The sequence below is a fragment of the Lepisma saccharinum genome, chromosome 10 (assembly GCF_977018435.1).
Source record: "Lepisma saccharinum chromosome 10, izLepSacc3.1, whole genome shotgun sequence".
NCBI lineage: Eukaryota > Metazoa > Arthropoda > Insecta > Zygentoma > Lepismatidae > Lepisma > Lepisma saccharinum.
The window spans coordinates 36728246-36745296 of record NC_139238.1 but is presented as its reverse complement, the minus strand read 5'-3'; the positions used below and the strand labels follow the sequence as shown (position 1 = coordinate 36745296).

General features: G+C 39.2%; 1 protein-coding gene across 1 annotated transcript in view; it reads left to right on the top strand.

Annotated features, from left to right (window-relative positions):
* LOC145993867 (DNA-directed RNA polymerase I subunit RPA1-like) overlaps positions 1-17051 on the top strand; it is a 381417-nt gene that overhangs the window by 307177 nt on the left and 57189 nt on the right. Inside the window, exons 28-29 of the mRNA XM_083129730.1 lie at positions 6062-6193; positions 14296-14454. Of these exons, the coding sequence (XP_082985856.1) occupies positions 6062-6193; positions 14296-14454 (291 nt within the window). The remainder of the gene's footprint in view (positions 1-6061; positions 6194-14295; positions 14455-17051) is intronic.

Here is a 17051-nt window from a genome sequence, read left to right as displayed (position 1 = left end):
TCACACTTCAATGGTATGCATGTATACCGAAATGGGGCAATCTTCGACCACTCCTTCTGGGTGCTTCACTTTTTTTGTCAGCCAGTGTATAGGCTGTGTCCTAGAGAACAGTAAGTTTACAGTCAAGAAACAAAGAACAAAATAGGTATTAACGTTGTTCTTCCCTCGTTTTTAAGTCTGTGGTTTTACTCCCTACACATCGCAGTAATTAAGTACCAAAAGAAGTTTCTTCACTTCAACTGAATCTTAATCTTTTCTCGCTATCGAGGTTGAATCAAAGAGAAATAAGTGGGAAAAATAACTGAACAACATGTATTTACCCGTGATAGGACCTCTCTAACTTTACACTTTTAACGGACGTCTTGTTAGCTCATGACTTCCTTCTGACACTAACACTAACATTAAGGCACACAACACACAATATAACCTATCCAAACAAAACATTACAAAACCAATTACACACTTATGTGATTTTGTATCTGTATTCATAAATATTATTAATGTTGAACACTAACACACATTTACCTTCTACTATTATTAACGTTTATTTTAATCTTACTTATCCCCTAGTAGAATGCTGTAAAATCAACGTTGTTCAGGAAAACCGAACAAATTTGGTTCTTCATGCCAATGTCGCAGTGAGTTACTGTAAACAAAAAAATAAGGATAATAAAGGATGAATCAAAAAGGGAATCCGTAAAAGAAAAATCGCGGAACTCACGCCCGGAGTTAATTTTAATGTACCAGGGTATAAGAAAATACCTCCGAAAGTATGGTGTTCCCCTCTTTTTCCTTCTGATAATTCTAAACCCCTCAAAATACTCGATCATCTGTAAAAGTAAAGGTTGAGCACTGTTCCGCAACCTTCTTGTCCTCGCAGAATACCATAAATTATCCAGTATTGAACACGGCACATCATAAAATTTATTTATCTAAAAAACATACATTACGGCACTGTTGATATAAATTAAAAGTTTAGGAATCAGTTACAATATAATCAGTTAAAAATACTACTACTACTACTACTACTACTAATAATAATAATAATAATAATAATAATACAATTCACTGCACTCATAGGTACTTTTGGTATTATTATTATTATTATTATTATTGAAACGATTCATGCAGCTGATTATATGGATCCGAAACGCCTGTAGAGATTATGTATGTGTAATAACAAACTGACCCTTGCCATCAAGGCATGCCATGAAGGAGTAAAGTGGGTGTGGAGTTTGGACCCTACACTTTCTTGATCACGGTCGAAGGTGGGGGTGAAGTGATCAGCACCACGTCCATGGCCACCTTCTTTAGCCAAAAGTTTTCTCCAGGTACCCACTTTATACGACGCTGGGTGGGCGCCAGAACCGCTTGAACAGGTGGAAAATATACTGGTTCATCCCCGCTGGGGATCGAACCCGGATCTCTCGCATGGTAGTCAGATTAAATAATTTACATTCAATTTGTTACTACAAGAAAAGTTCGCAGCACACCCGTGACCTTGTGGAGGAACACCGGTTGCGAAACATAGATTTAGATAGAGGGTAATGGCGCCAAATAATAAGAATTAAAGTATTTCATAAATCGAATTCCAGAAAGCTGTGGGGTAAAAAGTGACCTTCAGCCAGACACTGTCTCAACCTCTCCTGATGAGCGCCGATACACCTTGAATATCTTGGCCTTTGACCGGGAGGTGATTCTCCGGTACCCACAAGGTCTACTCGGAAAGAAATCGTGTGTATGCGCTCCCCCTCTCGCCGCACCACCACCCGAAACTTCCCCCCTTACTCCACTTCCCCCCGGGTACCGACAAGGGCGATAAAACCAGAGCGTGTGGGTGTGTAACGCGGACGCGATTTTTCTGCCACCTGGTGTGGAAAATAGTAAGCTCATCCCACACGTTGCATTGAAATTTGCCACCCTATGGGGACACGTGAAAAACAAATTTTCCCAAGTAAGGATGCTATCCATCAGGTTCTTGCAAGTATTTCCTATTAGGTAATTCCATTATCGTTCCTCAAAAATTCAAGGGCAGTGATCCGAGGCTTCTAAATGTATTTTCGTAACGATTTCCTTGTGGGGACCGGATTTTGGTCCCCACAAGTCGGTGCGGTCCCCATAAGGTGGATTCACAACTGACGAGTGTCCCCATAAGGTAGCATCTGCAAAAGCACACACACACACACACACACACACACACACACACACACACACACACACACACAGAGCCTTATAGAAACTGTGGACCTAACCCTCCCCTGCCCTTCCCCTTCCCCCAAAGGCTGAGGAGACCCTTAGAAAATGGAACCCAAATTTTCCCCTGTGGCCAAATATGCCATTGATCGAGGGCGGATTTTCTTTTATTAACATATCTGTATATGATAATAATATATTCGTTCTGTGATCCAGTATTCTTGCTTCTTTAGCATTTTTATCTGCCACTTCATTATAATGGAACCCTGAATGTGCTGGTATATATGCAAAATGAATTGTCCTTCCCTCTGTAGTTAACTTATCATATAATCTTATTATGTAAAGCACCAATGCTGATGCCTTATATAACTTTTTATATGACGATTGTACATTGTATAAAACACTTTTAGCATCTGTTAATATTAGTATCCTTTTTTTCTGGAATGTTATTAATGTACATCAATCCACGATATATTCCATATGCTTCTGCCGAGAATATAGAACACTCTCCAGGTAGTCTAAACTTTTTAATATTTCCATTAGAAGAGTCAATAAAAGCACATCCTACTTCTTCTTTATTTTTTGATGCATCTGTGTATATAAATCTATAATTCTCCCAATTTTGTAAATATGATTGAATATTTGTATAACTTGTTAATGAAACATTTCTTACTGGTATTTGGTCATATGAAATTTCATAAATTGGATGTTTGCTATGCGTTAGTATTGTTGAAAATAAATCTTGAAATTCTATTTTACATTGTAGGAAAGTTGAATATTGTCCCTTTATTTTGTTCTCTTGATATAAAACCCATTGGTCTTGCAAAAGTGTATTTACTGGGTGTTCTTGTGTTTCACAGCACTTGAAAACAAATTTATTTGTAATCCATTTGCATCTATATGTCAAGGTCCAGTTAAAATGACGTCCAAGCTCTCTCCACATTCGATCTTCTCTTGTTGACTTACACAGGTGTCTACTTCGAATTAAGCGAAACCAGTTTTGCCGAAGGGTCTTGTAAACAACTTCGTATTAAAAATTATCCGTATTTCGATTTATCCGAACTGAAATACATTATAAATCTTATCGGCTGGGGAATGGGAAGAACTTCGGATTAAAGGGTACTTCGTATTAACCAATATCATATTAACGAGGTTTTCCTGTACCTTCAAATGACTTTATCGCCTTCAAAATAATCACCAGAGGAGGCAATACACTTTGACTAGCGTTTGTATAGGTCTTGGAAACACTGTTGATAGTCATTGACAGTAAGTGTTCGCAAAATACACGTAACATTAATTTAATGTCTGCGACGTCATCAAATCTTCGCCTTTTCATAGCCATCTTAAGCTTGGGAAATACGAAAAAATCAGCAACGATAAGTCCAAAGAATATGGAGGGTGATTGATCACTGTCACGAATGCTTAGCAAGGTATTGTACAGACAATGCAGTATGAGGCCGAGCATTATCGTGTAACAGAAAGAATTGGCCAGAATCACAGAGGTCCTTCCTTACCTGCTTCTTCCTGTTTTTGAGTTGACCAAGCACTTCCTTTTAATACCACTGATTGATTGATTGGTTTTCAGGGAGAAATCCATGGTGGATCAGTCCTTGGTAATCAGAAAATGCGATCAGCAGCACCTTTGTATTGGATTTCGACATCCGTGCTTTTTTCTTTATGGGTGAGAACTGCCCGTATCATCTGTAATGTTTCTATAAATGATTTACCCAATTTGTAACAACACTTTATGCTGTAACGTTGGTCCATCTTAATGCACGTATTTTGTACGCCGCCTGCACACGAGCTGCATCTGACGCATGCTTGCCCCGATACTGACTGCCTGTAACAGGTTGAAACATGCAGTGACGGGAAGTTTAGATATAGCTCTTTGCAGTGTTGCCAGAATATGGTACCTTATTATTTGGTTTGGTTCTTTTTTTTGACAGTTCGATTTCTTTATGGGCGACCTTGTATATCTAGGAATGCCATAATCAAATCATTTCCATACTCATAATGCCTTTCCTGTAATTGCCTTATGGTGAATATCAGATATACTGTTGATCTGCCTCTTCTAAATACATACTGCTCCTCTCTCATGTTCATCTCGGTTACCTCCCTTATTCTTTCCTCTAATATTTTCTCATACACTTTTGCTGAGTGGCACATTAGTGTTATTCCTCTGTAGTTTTTACATTCCTTTCTGTCCCCCCTTCTTCAATATGGGAACTATTAGTCCCTTTGTCCAATCTCTTTGCACTTCTCCCTCGTGCCGCACTGTTTTCACTACTCTGTACAGCCACTGTACACCAATAACTCCTGCTCCTAGTATCATTTCCACTGGCACTTCATCTCTCCATGTGCTCTACCTCTCTTCATTCTCGTACTTCCTCCACTTCTTTCCATGTGGTATTCATTTTTCCATCCTGTTCTGTATTTCTTCTTCCTCTTCTAGTAGAAATGTTTTTCCATTCATCCCTTACCTTTCAGCTTTATCCCCTTTCTCTTTTCCACTCCAATTATAAAAATCAATTTACCAGAGTTTTTCTTTAAAATATTCAAAAGAAGCATCATCAGAATATAAAAAAATACCTCTTACGTATCCTCTTCTGATACTCCTTCCAGTTTTTCTTTCACATAGTATTGATGCAAAATCAATGGATACTTTGAATTTTGCATAACTTCCAGAATAATTAGACTCTGGGAAAGTGTTGCATGGCATTTCTGTGGATTCTGCATATGATCAAAGTGCTGAAACATTATCTGCTAGTATTGGTAAATAAAATCCAAGGTATTGGTTGATACTGGTAAATTGGTATCTGTATCAGTGCAGCTCAAACTTTCATATTTTTCTTCACATTGTAATATTAGAGGATGTTTTTGGAGAGTGTCAAAGTGTTTTTGTTTCTGTTCTGTAACGGTATGTCGGGCCTGTTCCCGAGTACTACCGTTAGGGGTATGTAGATCAGACGTCTGGGCTCGAGCTGTAAAGGAATACATTAATATTATGGTAGAGTCTTAATACTAAATAGGAGAACCTGTAAGGTGTAGACATAATTAGGTGCATAAGTAATGATTAACAATAACAAGATTTATTATAGATAACAGATGTGGCTGATATATGCAGAATATCCCAACCTATGTGTTAAGGGAAGGGAGCTGAAATGAAAGAAGGGTATATTAGCGATACTTAGTAATCTTGAAGTGAAGATCCTTGTCCATCTTCTAAGTCCCTGAACACAGCCTGGACTTGGCTGGATGGATAGCCATTTTGGGTCGGAGACTGGACAGCGCCTCCGGCCGTAATTCAGATCTGTTGGTCGACTACCACACCTCTAGTCTTGTGACTAGGGCTTATATACTTCAGGTGTGGCCGAAACAACCTTACGGAGGGTTATTTCTGTTGCCTTGTGTCGTCGTGAGGAAGTGCAGAAGGTCAGGGAGGCATGGACAAGGACTCACTGTCTTTGTCTTGCATCATCGGTCGTTCGCATGTGGTGTCCTGACATATGGGGCTCTCAGTCCATGGAGTAGCTGATCGTCTGGTTCCTAGAAACCTTCTCAGTAACCACAGCTTTCCTGTTGTTGCTGACCTTACTTCACCAAAGGGTAGCACGTGCATGTGGACTGAAGACAGGCAAGATAAGATCGATCCACAGTGCCTTGAGTGCTTCCTGTTGAAAACCACTTTTAAATCACAGTTTACAGAAAGTCATGAACGTGCGGAAACTTTGCACGTTACAGTTCAGCAGATTTTAGCTTTTTACATATGACAGCACATTCAAATAACCATTTTATCAAATCTAAATGAAATAACTGAGTGACTTAAGACTCAAGTTTAATCTGAAATGCTATACAATTTTTTTTACAGGATATGGAATATGAACATTCAGATATGGTATCTGAAAAACAGAGGAAAGAAGACGTTGTCAGACTCCATCATTGTTTTGAAGATTACGAGTATGATACGAAGCATGAGCACTGGTGTAAACTCACATTCTCGGTATGTATTGAATTAAGGATATTTCTTATGTTCATTCTAAACTTTAAAAGAAATATATGAATCATTTCAGTACTTTAACAAATTGCTGGGTTTCAAATGATGAGGAATTCCAGGAATTTTTTGATACTGGGAATTGAACATGGATCCTGCATGAATTTTTTTTCATGAACCTGAACAATTAGCTTTACTGATATTTCATTCTAAATAGCTTCAACAGAGAATTCTTGAACTTTATAATGTATTTCAAAATCAGTAGAAAATACAATAAATACAAAGAATGCTTATTATAGGGACATTTTTTGCTTCTAACCAGCAAAACTAGTCTCTCCCATGTGTTTGTCGAGGGTATGAGAGAAGTAGCAAAACGGAAGTGTATCACATATAACTGATTTGGATTTTGTATCAAAACATGTGAATGCATAATCATCATTGTTGTCAATCTCTTGTTATACCATGTCTAGTTGAATTCTCCAACTGGACTATACACTCAAGTGCACTAATAGAAGCATGGTAAAATTGAGTTCCGATGCTTGAGATATGATGACAATAAGACTTGAGACTAAGGCTGAGCTGATACCGCCATTTGCAGATACCAATTCCAACCAATGCTGATACTTGTATGATTCCAGTTTAAACTAAGAAAGGCTAGGTACTGAGTCATAACTTATCACATCACATTCTATTAATGACATTAAATAACTCAATTTTTTCTCATGTAGCATTATAGCACTTTAAAAGCTTGTGACATTTTATGTGAACATCTTTCTAGACCCAGAGGATGTGAAAAGAGAATAATAAATTTTTGAAATCTTCCAAGCCTTTTTAAAGTGTTGCAATTACACCAAAAAATTGGTGGATTATTCTAAGTGTCCCTGTTTCAATTTCATGTCATTTAAGTTAACCTGGAGAGGGAGGAAAATGACGTAAAATACACTCCTCACAAAAAGTTTTTAATATTGTTATATTAGCCACAAAAAGTGTGGAATATTGTCATATTAAGCAAAGGATGTAATAGGGACGGTGGCAAATGATGGTGAAAACACGAGAACAACAGCAGACAGATACATACCATGTGTAGTTGCATTCCAAGGCAACAGATGTCGCTGCCTGCAATTGGTTTCTTCTGGCCTTGCACCCGTGCCATTGACTCATTTGGTTAAGAGAGGTGTCTACGGAGCAGTGAACGATCTTTCACAATGCCCATTTCGCAGTTTGATTGAACCAGAATAGTGGCATTGCTGCAAGGAGGTCGTACACAGGTGGAGGTAGCGCACCTTGTTGGGGTTACACAAGGGGCAGTCTCCAAAATGTGGAAACGGTTCAGGGAGACCAACAGCGTGTGTCACCGATGGAGGAGTGGTTGCCCAAGAGTGACAACACAACGGCAGGACCAGTTTATCCTCATAACGGCACATAGGTGATCTACGGTGACTGCTCGTGAAGTAAGAAGTGAGGACGTGCGGGCATGTGGCATCCATGTCTCGACCCAAACAGTTTGCAATTGGCTGCATAGTGTACACTTAGGGTCCTACAGGCCTGTGTGATGTGTGCCCCTATGGAATCACCATCAGGGGGAGAGATGAGGATGGCCCCTTCAGCATCTCAGATGAGGTTTGCAAGAATCGAGTCCTGTGATGTTTACCTATGAGACACTAATAGCACTGCATCCTGATACATGAAAAACACGGGTTTGGAGACGAAAACAACGTGGTGGGAAGTACCAGCATGTCACGTACATAATGTAGTTGCTTTTTGATCACAATTCGGTATATTTTGATATCACCAGCTTTATGTGATACCGCTATTCCAAGACGTAGCTTTTGCATAAATTTCCTTGAAGCTGCTGTTTCATGTGAAAAGACAAAGATCTTGTTAGCGGTGAGAAAAAGGTACTTGGGTTAAGACCCTGGGGCACCTTATTACTGACTCTGCTGGTGATTATCAGCCGAAAGGTCCTGGTTGGGCTTAGGTTAAGACCCCTCCCCCTTCCAGATTTCCGAAGTGATCCTCAGAGAGCTAAGTCGTCATCCAATGGATTAAGATCCTGACTTGGAGGGACTTGGGCAAGGAGTACACACAGATTAAGACCTTATATGTCTCAATATTTCTGTCTAACTTTCTTGCTTTTATAGCAGGAGTTTGTTGATTTCGTTGCTAAGTGACTTTCAACTGTCTGAGGTTACTAAGGAGATTATTTAGCTTTCTGCCTTTCTGGCTATTCATAATTTACAAGTACGATATCACCATTATTCTTTAAATTTTAGCAATCCTTTTAAATTATAATTTTCTTTAATATTTCCAGCATTAGTTATCAGAATATAATTTACATGCATTCATAATGATCTTCATAAAATGTTGAGATCGGAAAGAGGCTGTTGTATAGGAGCATCCTGAACATATAAACATAATAAAGCAGAGTTCCTATAGGAGAGTCCGAATGACTTGAAAGTAACTCTCATAGAGGGGCCTGTCAAGCATGTGCAAGAAGTCCACATATGGCGGTGATGCAGTCATGTTTTGGGCAGGCATCATGTATGGTTGTCTGACACCGCTCATTCCTATACAAGGGAGGTTAACGGCTCAAAAGTATGTGGAGGATGCCCTTCGGCCCTTCGTGCAACCATTTCGTGCCCAGTATGGTAATGGATTTGTGTTGGTGGACGATAATGCACGCTCACATCATGGAGCACCGGTACTGAACTGCCTGCGCAAGGCTAATATTCACTGCATGGACTGGCTCCCTATGTCACCAGATATAAACTGCATCGAACATGTGTGGAAGATGTTGAAAACTGCCATTTGTCGTCATCCACAGCCTCCAGAAAGACTGCAGGACTTCATTCACATTGCCCAGATGGAATGGGACCTTCTTTCACAGGATGCCATTGATGCACTCATACCAGGGATGCCTCGACATGTCAGGGTACTTCACAATGCACGTGGAGGTCATAAACATTACTAAGTCACTGTGAACCATTGAGTTTGGAACACACTTTTGCACCAAAACATCATCAGTTGTTTCCACCTGGACACATGTACACTTGTTTGTTTGCATTATTTGTGCTTGTTTTGGATTGCTCGTGGACACCCGCACCTGTTTTCAGTTTCTATCACTGATGTACTCAGGCTGAATTATTGTGTGGTAGAATAAAGATTTTACGTCCGTATTTCCTCATCATTTTCATGATATTCCAAACTTTTTGCGAGGAGTTTATATACAAATATAAATATACAATAATGCTCATTTGGCCGGCTATGATTATGTCATGCTGTCTATTATTTTCTGTCGTTTGCAATAAAATCAAGTTGCTGCAGTGTCGGTATTGGCCCAACGTCACACAAAAGACTTACACAGAAGGGTAGGAATTCACATCCCTCCCTCCCCACAGTGAGATTCATCCCTTTCCCAAGAACTCTGGAGTGAACCCAGCATGATGATAATGTTTGATTTGAAAACGTCCTCATTCTTACTCCATGGGTTTGCGAGCAAGAATTGGCAATGAATGGTTTCTTTTATTTCCACATAGCATTTACCACCAGGCAGTTACATGCCTTCAGTGTCATGTTTGGGTGCAGCACTTTAGTCCTGCCTTTTATGTTGTCATGGTAGCGTCGTCGCCTTGCAATCAAAGGCAAATATATTCAGCCCTGTCAAGTTGCCCCCCCCCACCACCACCACATGGTACAAACAATTTAAATATGTCATAAGATTCTCCTTCGTTTGTGCCAGATTGTACCGCTTTTACTTTCGTTTGTACTATTACGGTTCTCAAGTAATCATAAATTGAATTTGGGAGGGCCAACTTGACGTAGCCCCCCAACAGTTTTGTACCATCACAAAAATGTTGACACTGGAATATTTGACGTTTGTGCCGTTTTGTGACACATTTTTTTAGTTTGTACCATAATGGTTTTCGAGAAAATCAAATTCAAATTTGGGGGGGCTTGCCCCCTTCCCCCCACTTAAAGCTAGATGACAAGAAACATATGAAATAGATTGTATTTTGTTTGTGCCAGTTTGTGCCATTCAAATTTTTGGTTATACCATTTCGGTTTTCCAGTAATTACTAATTACTAATAAAAAATGGAAGGCTTGAAGCTACTAAAAGCTTCCTAACTGTCAAGTTGGCCCCTCCACCATGACAGAACGAAAATTCAAGCAAGTCGCTCTGTAGAATTTAGTTTGTGCCGGTTTGTGCTGTTAAAAGTTTCATTTGTACCTTTACAGTTTTTCAGTAATTTGTGTTCAAAGATGGTGGACAGGAAATCACGGAATCTAACTTAATTCATGTTATCTCCGTTCCTGTAAATGTACAAACCATGTAATCCCTTCTCATCAAAAGACATTATTGTACCATTGAAATTTTCATTTGTGCCACAACCATTTTCCACTAATTTTTATTCAAAGATGGCGGACATTAAATCACGGAATTAACTTAATTTATGATTTCTCAGTTTCCGTAATGGTACAAACTGCGTAATCATCACTTATTTAGCGAAATTGTCCTGGAAATTATTTTTGTGGGATGGAAAACTTTTCGATTCTGCCCTTTCTTCCCACCAAAAATCAGGCCAACGTTCTGTCCACGTTAGTTAGCCCCTCCCCTGGATAATTTGAAACTGAAATCTGTAGCCCCCCACTTATTTCAGGCTGGCACCGTTATTGGTGGACAGTAGCCAAATACAAAAAAATGAAGGTAGGGAGATAAAGTGAGTTTCACAAACACATATTCTCTTGTCCTTTTCCCCTCATCCCCTTCTCGTGAATTCCTTTGTATTCCTTTCACTTTTTCCCTTTGCTGTTCTACGTCTTACTTAGCCTATTTCTGAGGAGAAAGTTGTCATGAGTTGGCATACATTTTCTTTCCTGGCACAGTTTCCCATTTTTTTTAATTTTTTTTTTTTAAATAAAACCAGTCAGTTTGTGCTAATGAATAATTTTATCTGCAGTGCCTATAGTGGAACCACAAGGAAAGAAACCTGCGCAGACCCCATCGCGCTGGCGGGTGGGGGAAAAAGACAGGAGGAAGGGGCCTTCAGAGCGGCCAACGTCAGTGTTGCCAGACCTATTGATTTCTCGGTAGGATTCCATAATTAACTATTGCTATGGAACCTCCAACGGCTAGCTTAAAAACACGTTTCCTGCTCATCTTACTTGAACATGGAGGGGAGATGTGGAGTGGAACTTCACTCAGCCGTGAAAAGTGCTGTTTGAACTGTGAAATTATGTCAAACGCTACTCACGGGCCTCCCCGATGGCGCAGTGGTATCGTCGTCGCCTTGTAATCAAGGGGTCCCGGGTTCGATACCCGGTGGAGGCACAAGTGGTTCGGATCCCACTTTAAACTGTAGGTCCAGTCCCGATTAGCCTTACTGTGCATAAAGTGGACTTAAAACACCAAATCAAAATCAAATCAAACGCTACTCAATTGTGCTAGGACATTATTTTATTACTTTTACTACATTACTATTTTTAGATGGCTGTATTTTATCCCACCCCAAAACTCTATTTCTATTTTAGTTATTTTACGTCGCTTTTGTGCCTCTACGGGTAAGTACGACAATATGGATGAATGAAATACTGATGAAATGGATGAAGTGACACAAACACAGTGAAATGTACTTGCCTTACGAGGTAGAAACACTGACTTCGTAGCGTGGGCAAATTATGTTATACATGCATGTGTTTGTGGGTGTGTGTGTGTATTTCTAGCAGATGGGGAGGATGGGTGGCACCCTAGCATAAGCGTTGCTATCTTGAATTATTGAGGAAGACATGCTGTCTAATTCACCAAATATATTTCACATACGTAATGCATTTTCTCATTATGGTGCAGGACGTGTACCCACCCCTATCGATAGCTGTACACCGAACACCAGCAGAAGGCAAATTGATTTGTTATTGTTAGCATTCGACTTGAAAGATTGTGGAAAATCGCCGACAACGAAAGGCGGCACGTTAGCTTCATCTGTGAACACAACTTTCTACCATTTCCTGTCATAAAAATTCCTCGCGATAATAGAGGCATCGCAAACCCCTTGTGTCGGTGCTGAAAAAGGGCACATTTGAGGGTGTTTTCCACGCACCCTCTAACCAGAAAATGCGGAAGAGATGAAAGATGTTGGTTGGTTCCCTCGGGCGGTTTACTTTCTTTTGTTTGAAACATGTCCACTCCTGAAATGGAGATCTTCGGTATATGTTCGCCAAACACAGGGTGCTGGGTTTATCACCATTGTTACAAAAGCATCTGTGACGTTTACACCGTAAACAATGCGCGCCACTCCAGCGCCGTTCATCCGCTACTATTAGATCATCGGTTTTGTAGCAGATCTTCTGGTTTCCCAAGGAACAATCTCCCGAATTTTTCAAATCTGACCTGGCAACACTGCCCCGAACACCGATAACGGCAGGGAAGTTGCGCGAACGCTTTGGACGGAAGGTTTTTTCCTTGTGGTCGAGCTATACACCAATATGAAATTTAGTAGCCACCTCTCTTTGTGGCACAGACATATGCGATAATACTAGAATCACACTAAACTTCCTGGCAGTCATATCAATTGAAGAAAGATAGGTATTATAAATCTCACAAGAAAATCTCACCAGTAAAACTCATGGAAATAAATGCACCTTTAGACTTAAACAGTCGTCAGACAGAGCAGTTAGGTACTATTGGATCAAGGAGTAAACAATGTATGTACAAACGGGTAAACAATGTAAAAGAAGCATAGAATCCAAGAATAAGTAATAATAAGCAGTGTGTAGCAGAACACTGTTGCCAACCATCAGGAAAATTACAAAAAAATATATTGTTCAGATTAATTCGTACGGAAGTGTAACTAGCAAAATATACAAAATATCACAATTACCCCATTTTGATTATTAAACTTAAAATTGAATTTTTATCATAATTGACAATTACTTATTTTGACTGGAGAGTATGGTTTCTTACAACCCCCTTTTCTCCCCGTAACGCCGACGCAAGATTCTAACAGAAATATAGAAATATATGCAATGTGAAAGAAGCTAATTAAAATCTACAAACTTTGCTTTGCGCAGGCATTACTTTCTTCTCAGCCCACGTAGCTAAATCTAAAAAACACCTTCGTACAGCCAGAGAACCATTCATTAACATGATATAAGTCTAATTACAGTCTGCCACAGAACGCGACAGATATAGCGTGGGAAAGATAGCCTAAACTTTGGTGTTTTTTCAAGTTGCCGTAGATTCACAAGATCGTGGTTGTTTGATCTGGACACAATAACCAGCTTTCCACGCATTGTTGTGAATCATAAACACATTTCGTTAAGTTAGATTCCGTGATTTGAGGTCCGCCATCTTTGAACACAAATTAGTAGAAAATGGTTACGGTACAAACGAAAATTCCAACGGTACAAACAGGTACAAATGATGTCTTATGATGCGAAGCGATTACACAGTTTGTACCATTACGGAAACTGAGAAATCATAGATTAAGTTAGATTCCGTGATTTGATGTCCTCCTTCTTTGAACACAAATTAGTGCAAAATGGTTACAGTACAGATGAAAACTTCAATGGTACAAACAGGTACAAATGATGTCTTATGATGCGAAGAGATTACACAGTTTGTACCATTAAGGAAACTGAGAAATCATAGATTGTTAGATTCCGTGATTTAATGTCCGCCATCTTTGAACACAAATTAGTGGAAAATGGTTATGGTGCAAACGAAAATTTCAACGGTACAAACAGGTACAAGCGATGTCTTATGATGTGAAGGGATTACTCAGTTTGTACCATTACGGAAACTGAGAAATCATAGATTGTTAGATTCCGTGATTTGATGTCTGCCATCTTTGAACACAAATTAGTGGAAAATGGTTACGGTACAAACAAAAATTTTAACGGTACAAACCGGCACAAATGGAATTCTACACAGTGAAGGGGTTACACGGTTTGTACACAAAAACCCCACAGAATATCTGCACTGGCCTGCATCAGTAAATAAATTTGATTCAATATTTTCAATTTTGATAACTGGTGCAGTGCAATTTTGCAAGTTTTATATTTTTTCTTAGTTATTACGTAGGTAAATTAATTTAATTTTTCTCTTCATTTGCAGATGCCTTTGGCACAAAAGGCAGTCGATATGTCTAATCTTGTGAAGGATTGTGCTGAAAAGGCAATAATTCATGAAATACCTGGGATAAGAAGGGCCTTTACCTACATAAATCCAGAAACTAACCATTTAACTCTTAAAACAGATGGCCATAATTTGGAGGTAGGTGCTGAGATTTCTTGACAACTAGACAATCAATATCTGTCAAAATCAACCAAACATCCCACAGACAGTGCAGAACCTCCTCCAGTACTTCTTTCCTCTTCCTACCTCCACGGCCCTGACCCTAATGATTCTGAGAAAGGGTTGAAAGTTAGGAATTAAGTTTCTCATTTGTTGTGTTGTGTTTTTAACCTTCTGGCTCCAAGCGAAGTCAGACAAAAATTATAGATTGTAATACTCTCTATGATCATTAATTGTAGCGGAGAACATTATATTCAAACCAAGTAGTGATTTGTCTGTAGCATCGTTTCACTTAAAGGAAGGATTTTTTTTAATGTTGGAAGCTGGAAGAAAAAATAGGATCCGACCGTATTGTAAAGCTGCCATTTCCTTTTATACATATAATGTACTAGGGTGAATCAAAAAGTAATTTACACCCGACCCGTGTTCCTCTACTAAGAGAGATAAAATAATCACACTTGGTGGCAACACTGTCTGGAATGTTTTCTTCACACACCAGAAGCAGCCGTGCTTCAGCTGGTTTAGTATGTGAGTAGTCACAGTGTGAGTATGGCACGTCGTATTGAGGTGGCGTCCAATATTGAGGTGCACTCCGTTGTCCGATTTTTGTGGGCACAAAGGCATAATCTGAGTGTAATCCATCGCCAAATTGTGGAGGTGTATGGTGAGAATGCAATGTCACGCCCCATTATCGCAAAATGGTGCCAGATCTTCGAAGAGGGAAGATCAAAAGTGAACAACAAACCGCGTGTCGGGCAGCCTGCAACTGTGAACACTATCGACAACGTGGAGCGTGTGAATGCAATCATTGTTGCTAACCGCCGCGTGAAAATTAAAGAGATTGCAAGTGAACTGAACATATTCTATGGTAGTGCGTCTATGCTGATTCATGATCAGATGGGTTATCGTAAACTGTGCTCTCGCTGGGTGCCGCGCTTGTTAACCGATGGGCACAAAAATCAATGTTTTGATGTTGCGCTGTCATTTCTTCAGCATTATTCCATGGATGTTCCTCAGTTTCTGAGCAAAATCATCACAGGAGATGAGTCCTGGATGCACCAATACACTCCCGAGACAAAGAGAGCATCCATGAAATGGAGACACAAGGATTCACCACCACCAAGAAAAGACAAAACCTGTCCAATGGTTCAAAAGGTCATGTGAGTAAGTTTGTGCCCCGAGGTACAACAATCAATGCCGCAACGTACTGTGAGACTTTAAAGAAGCTGAGAAAAGCCATTAAAGGTCAAAGGCCCGGAAGATTGAGTGATGGTTTTGTTGTACTTCACGACAACGCTACCCCCCATACAGCAGGTGTCACACAGGATTTACTGCAGAAATTCAAGTGGGAAGTGTAGTCTACCCTCCCTATATAGCCCCGATTTGGCACCCTGTGACTACCACCTTTTCAGGCCTCTCAAACAAGACCTAGGGGGTCAGCGTTAAGCGTCAGATGAGGAAGTGCAGGAAGCAGTCTCAAAGTGGTTCAAAGAAATTGGACGGAATTTTTACACACAAGGAATTGAAAAACTGGTCACTCAATACGAAAAGTGCTTGGAACACCTTGGTGACTATGTCGAAAAAAGTTAAATGTGTTTTGTTTGTCTTTTTGAGGGAGGTGTAACTTACTTTTTGATTCACCCACGTATATCACAGACCAAGTGTTCTCGTTGGCATCTGAGAGCAAACAAACAGTCACATTTATTGTTGTATATTCCAACCAAATATTCAAAATTTTAATGAATACAATATAAATATTTCCTTTATATCTACCCAACAAGAAAACTTAACCGCTAGTAAGGAATCTTATCCTCATAGTTTGTCATGGATCTAATAAGTAATGTTATTTAATATCTTTTGAGTCACTCCGTTCCGTGTCCAAGGGAGTGGTGGAGGTACAATGGCAGTTGTATAGCTGCCCTACGTATTCCCACAAATCTCTTGAGCACACTTCCTCTATTACTCTGACGTGAAACAAAATACTTTTTTTTTTTTTTTTTTTTTTTTTTTGCACACTTCTGTGCCGTGACTATTGCAGTCAGAATATCAGGCTCTACCAAAATTTTAATTCCTTTTAAAATGACATAGTCAAGACAATAAAGTTCATTTTTTTAAAAAAATTTGACCTATTTATTATAAATTCCAAGTAGAACAAAGTTTTTGAATTTACAAAGACTAAGTGTGTCTATGTTAGGTAAAAATATCTCTTATGAACATTTTATTCTTTTCATGAACATTCCAGTCATAAAACAATTAACATGGATAAATATTCTTCAAATATTGGATCAACAAATTTTAACAATAACCTGAATAATTTCCCATCCTTTTTATGCAAATATACATGTTATTATCCCTTAGTAATAACAATCGAAATAGTCTTTAATCAATTAATGAAAGGTTTGTTATTTAAACAAAGTGGCAATGATTATTTAAAAATCTCTTTCATGCATTCTCTCGTGCAATTCTTGCGATTCACTAACCAAAAAATATACAATAAAAATACACTGATTAGTTTGATAGTGACGCTCATACATACTTAATTTCATGCACACAGTTAGTTGCCACAGTCAACTTCT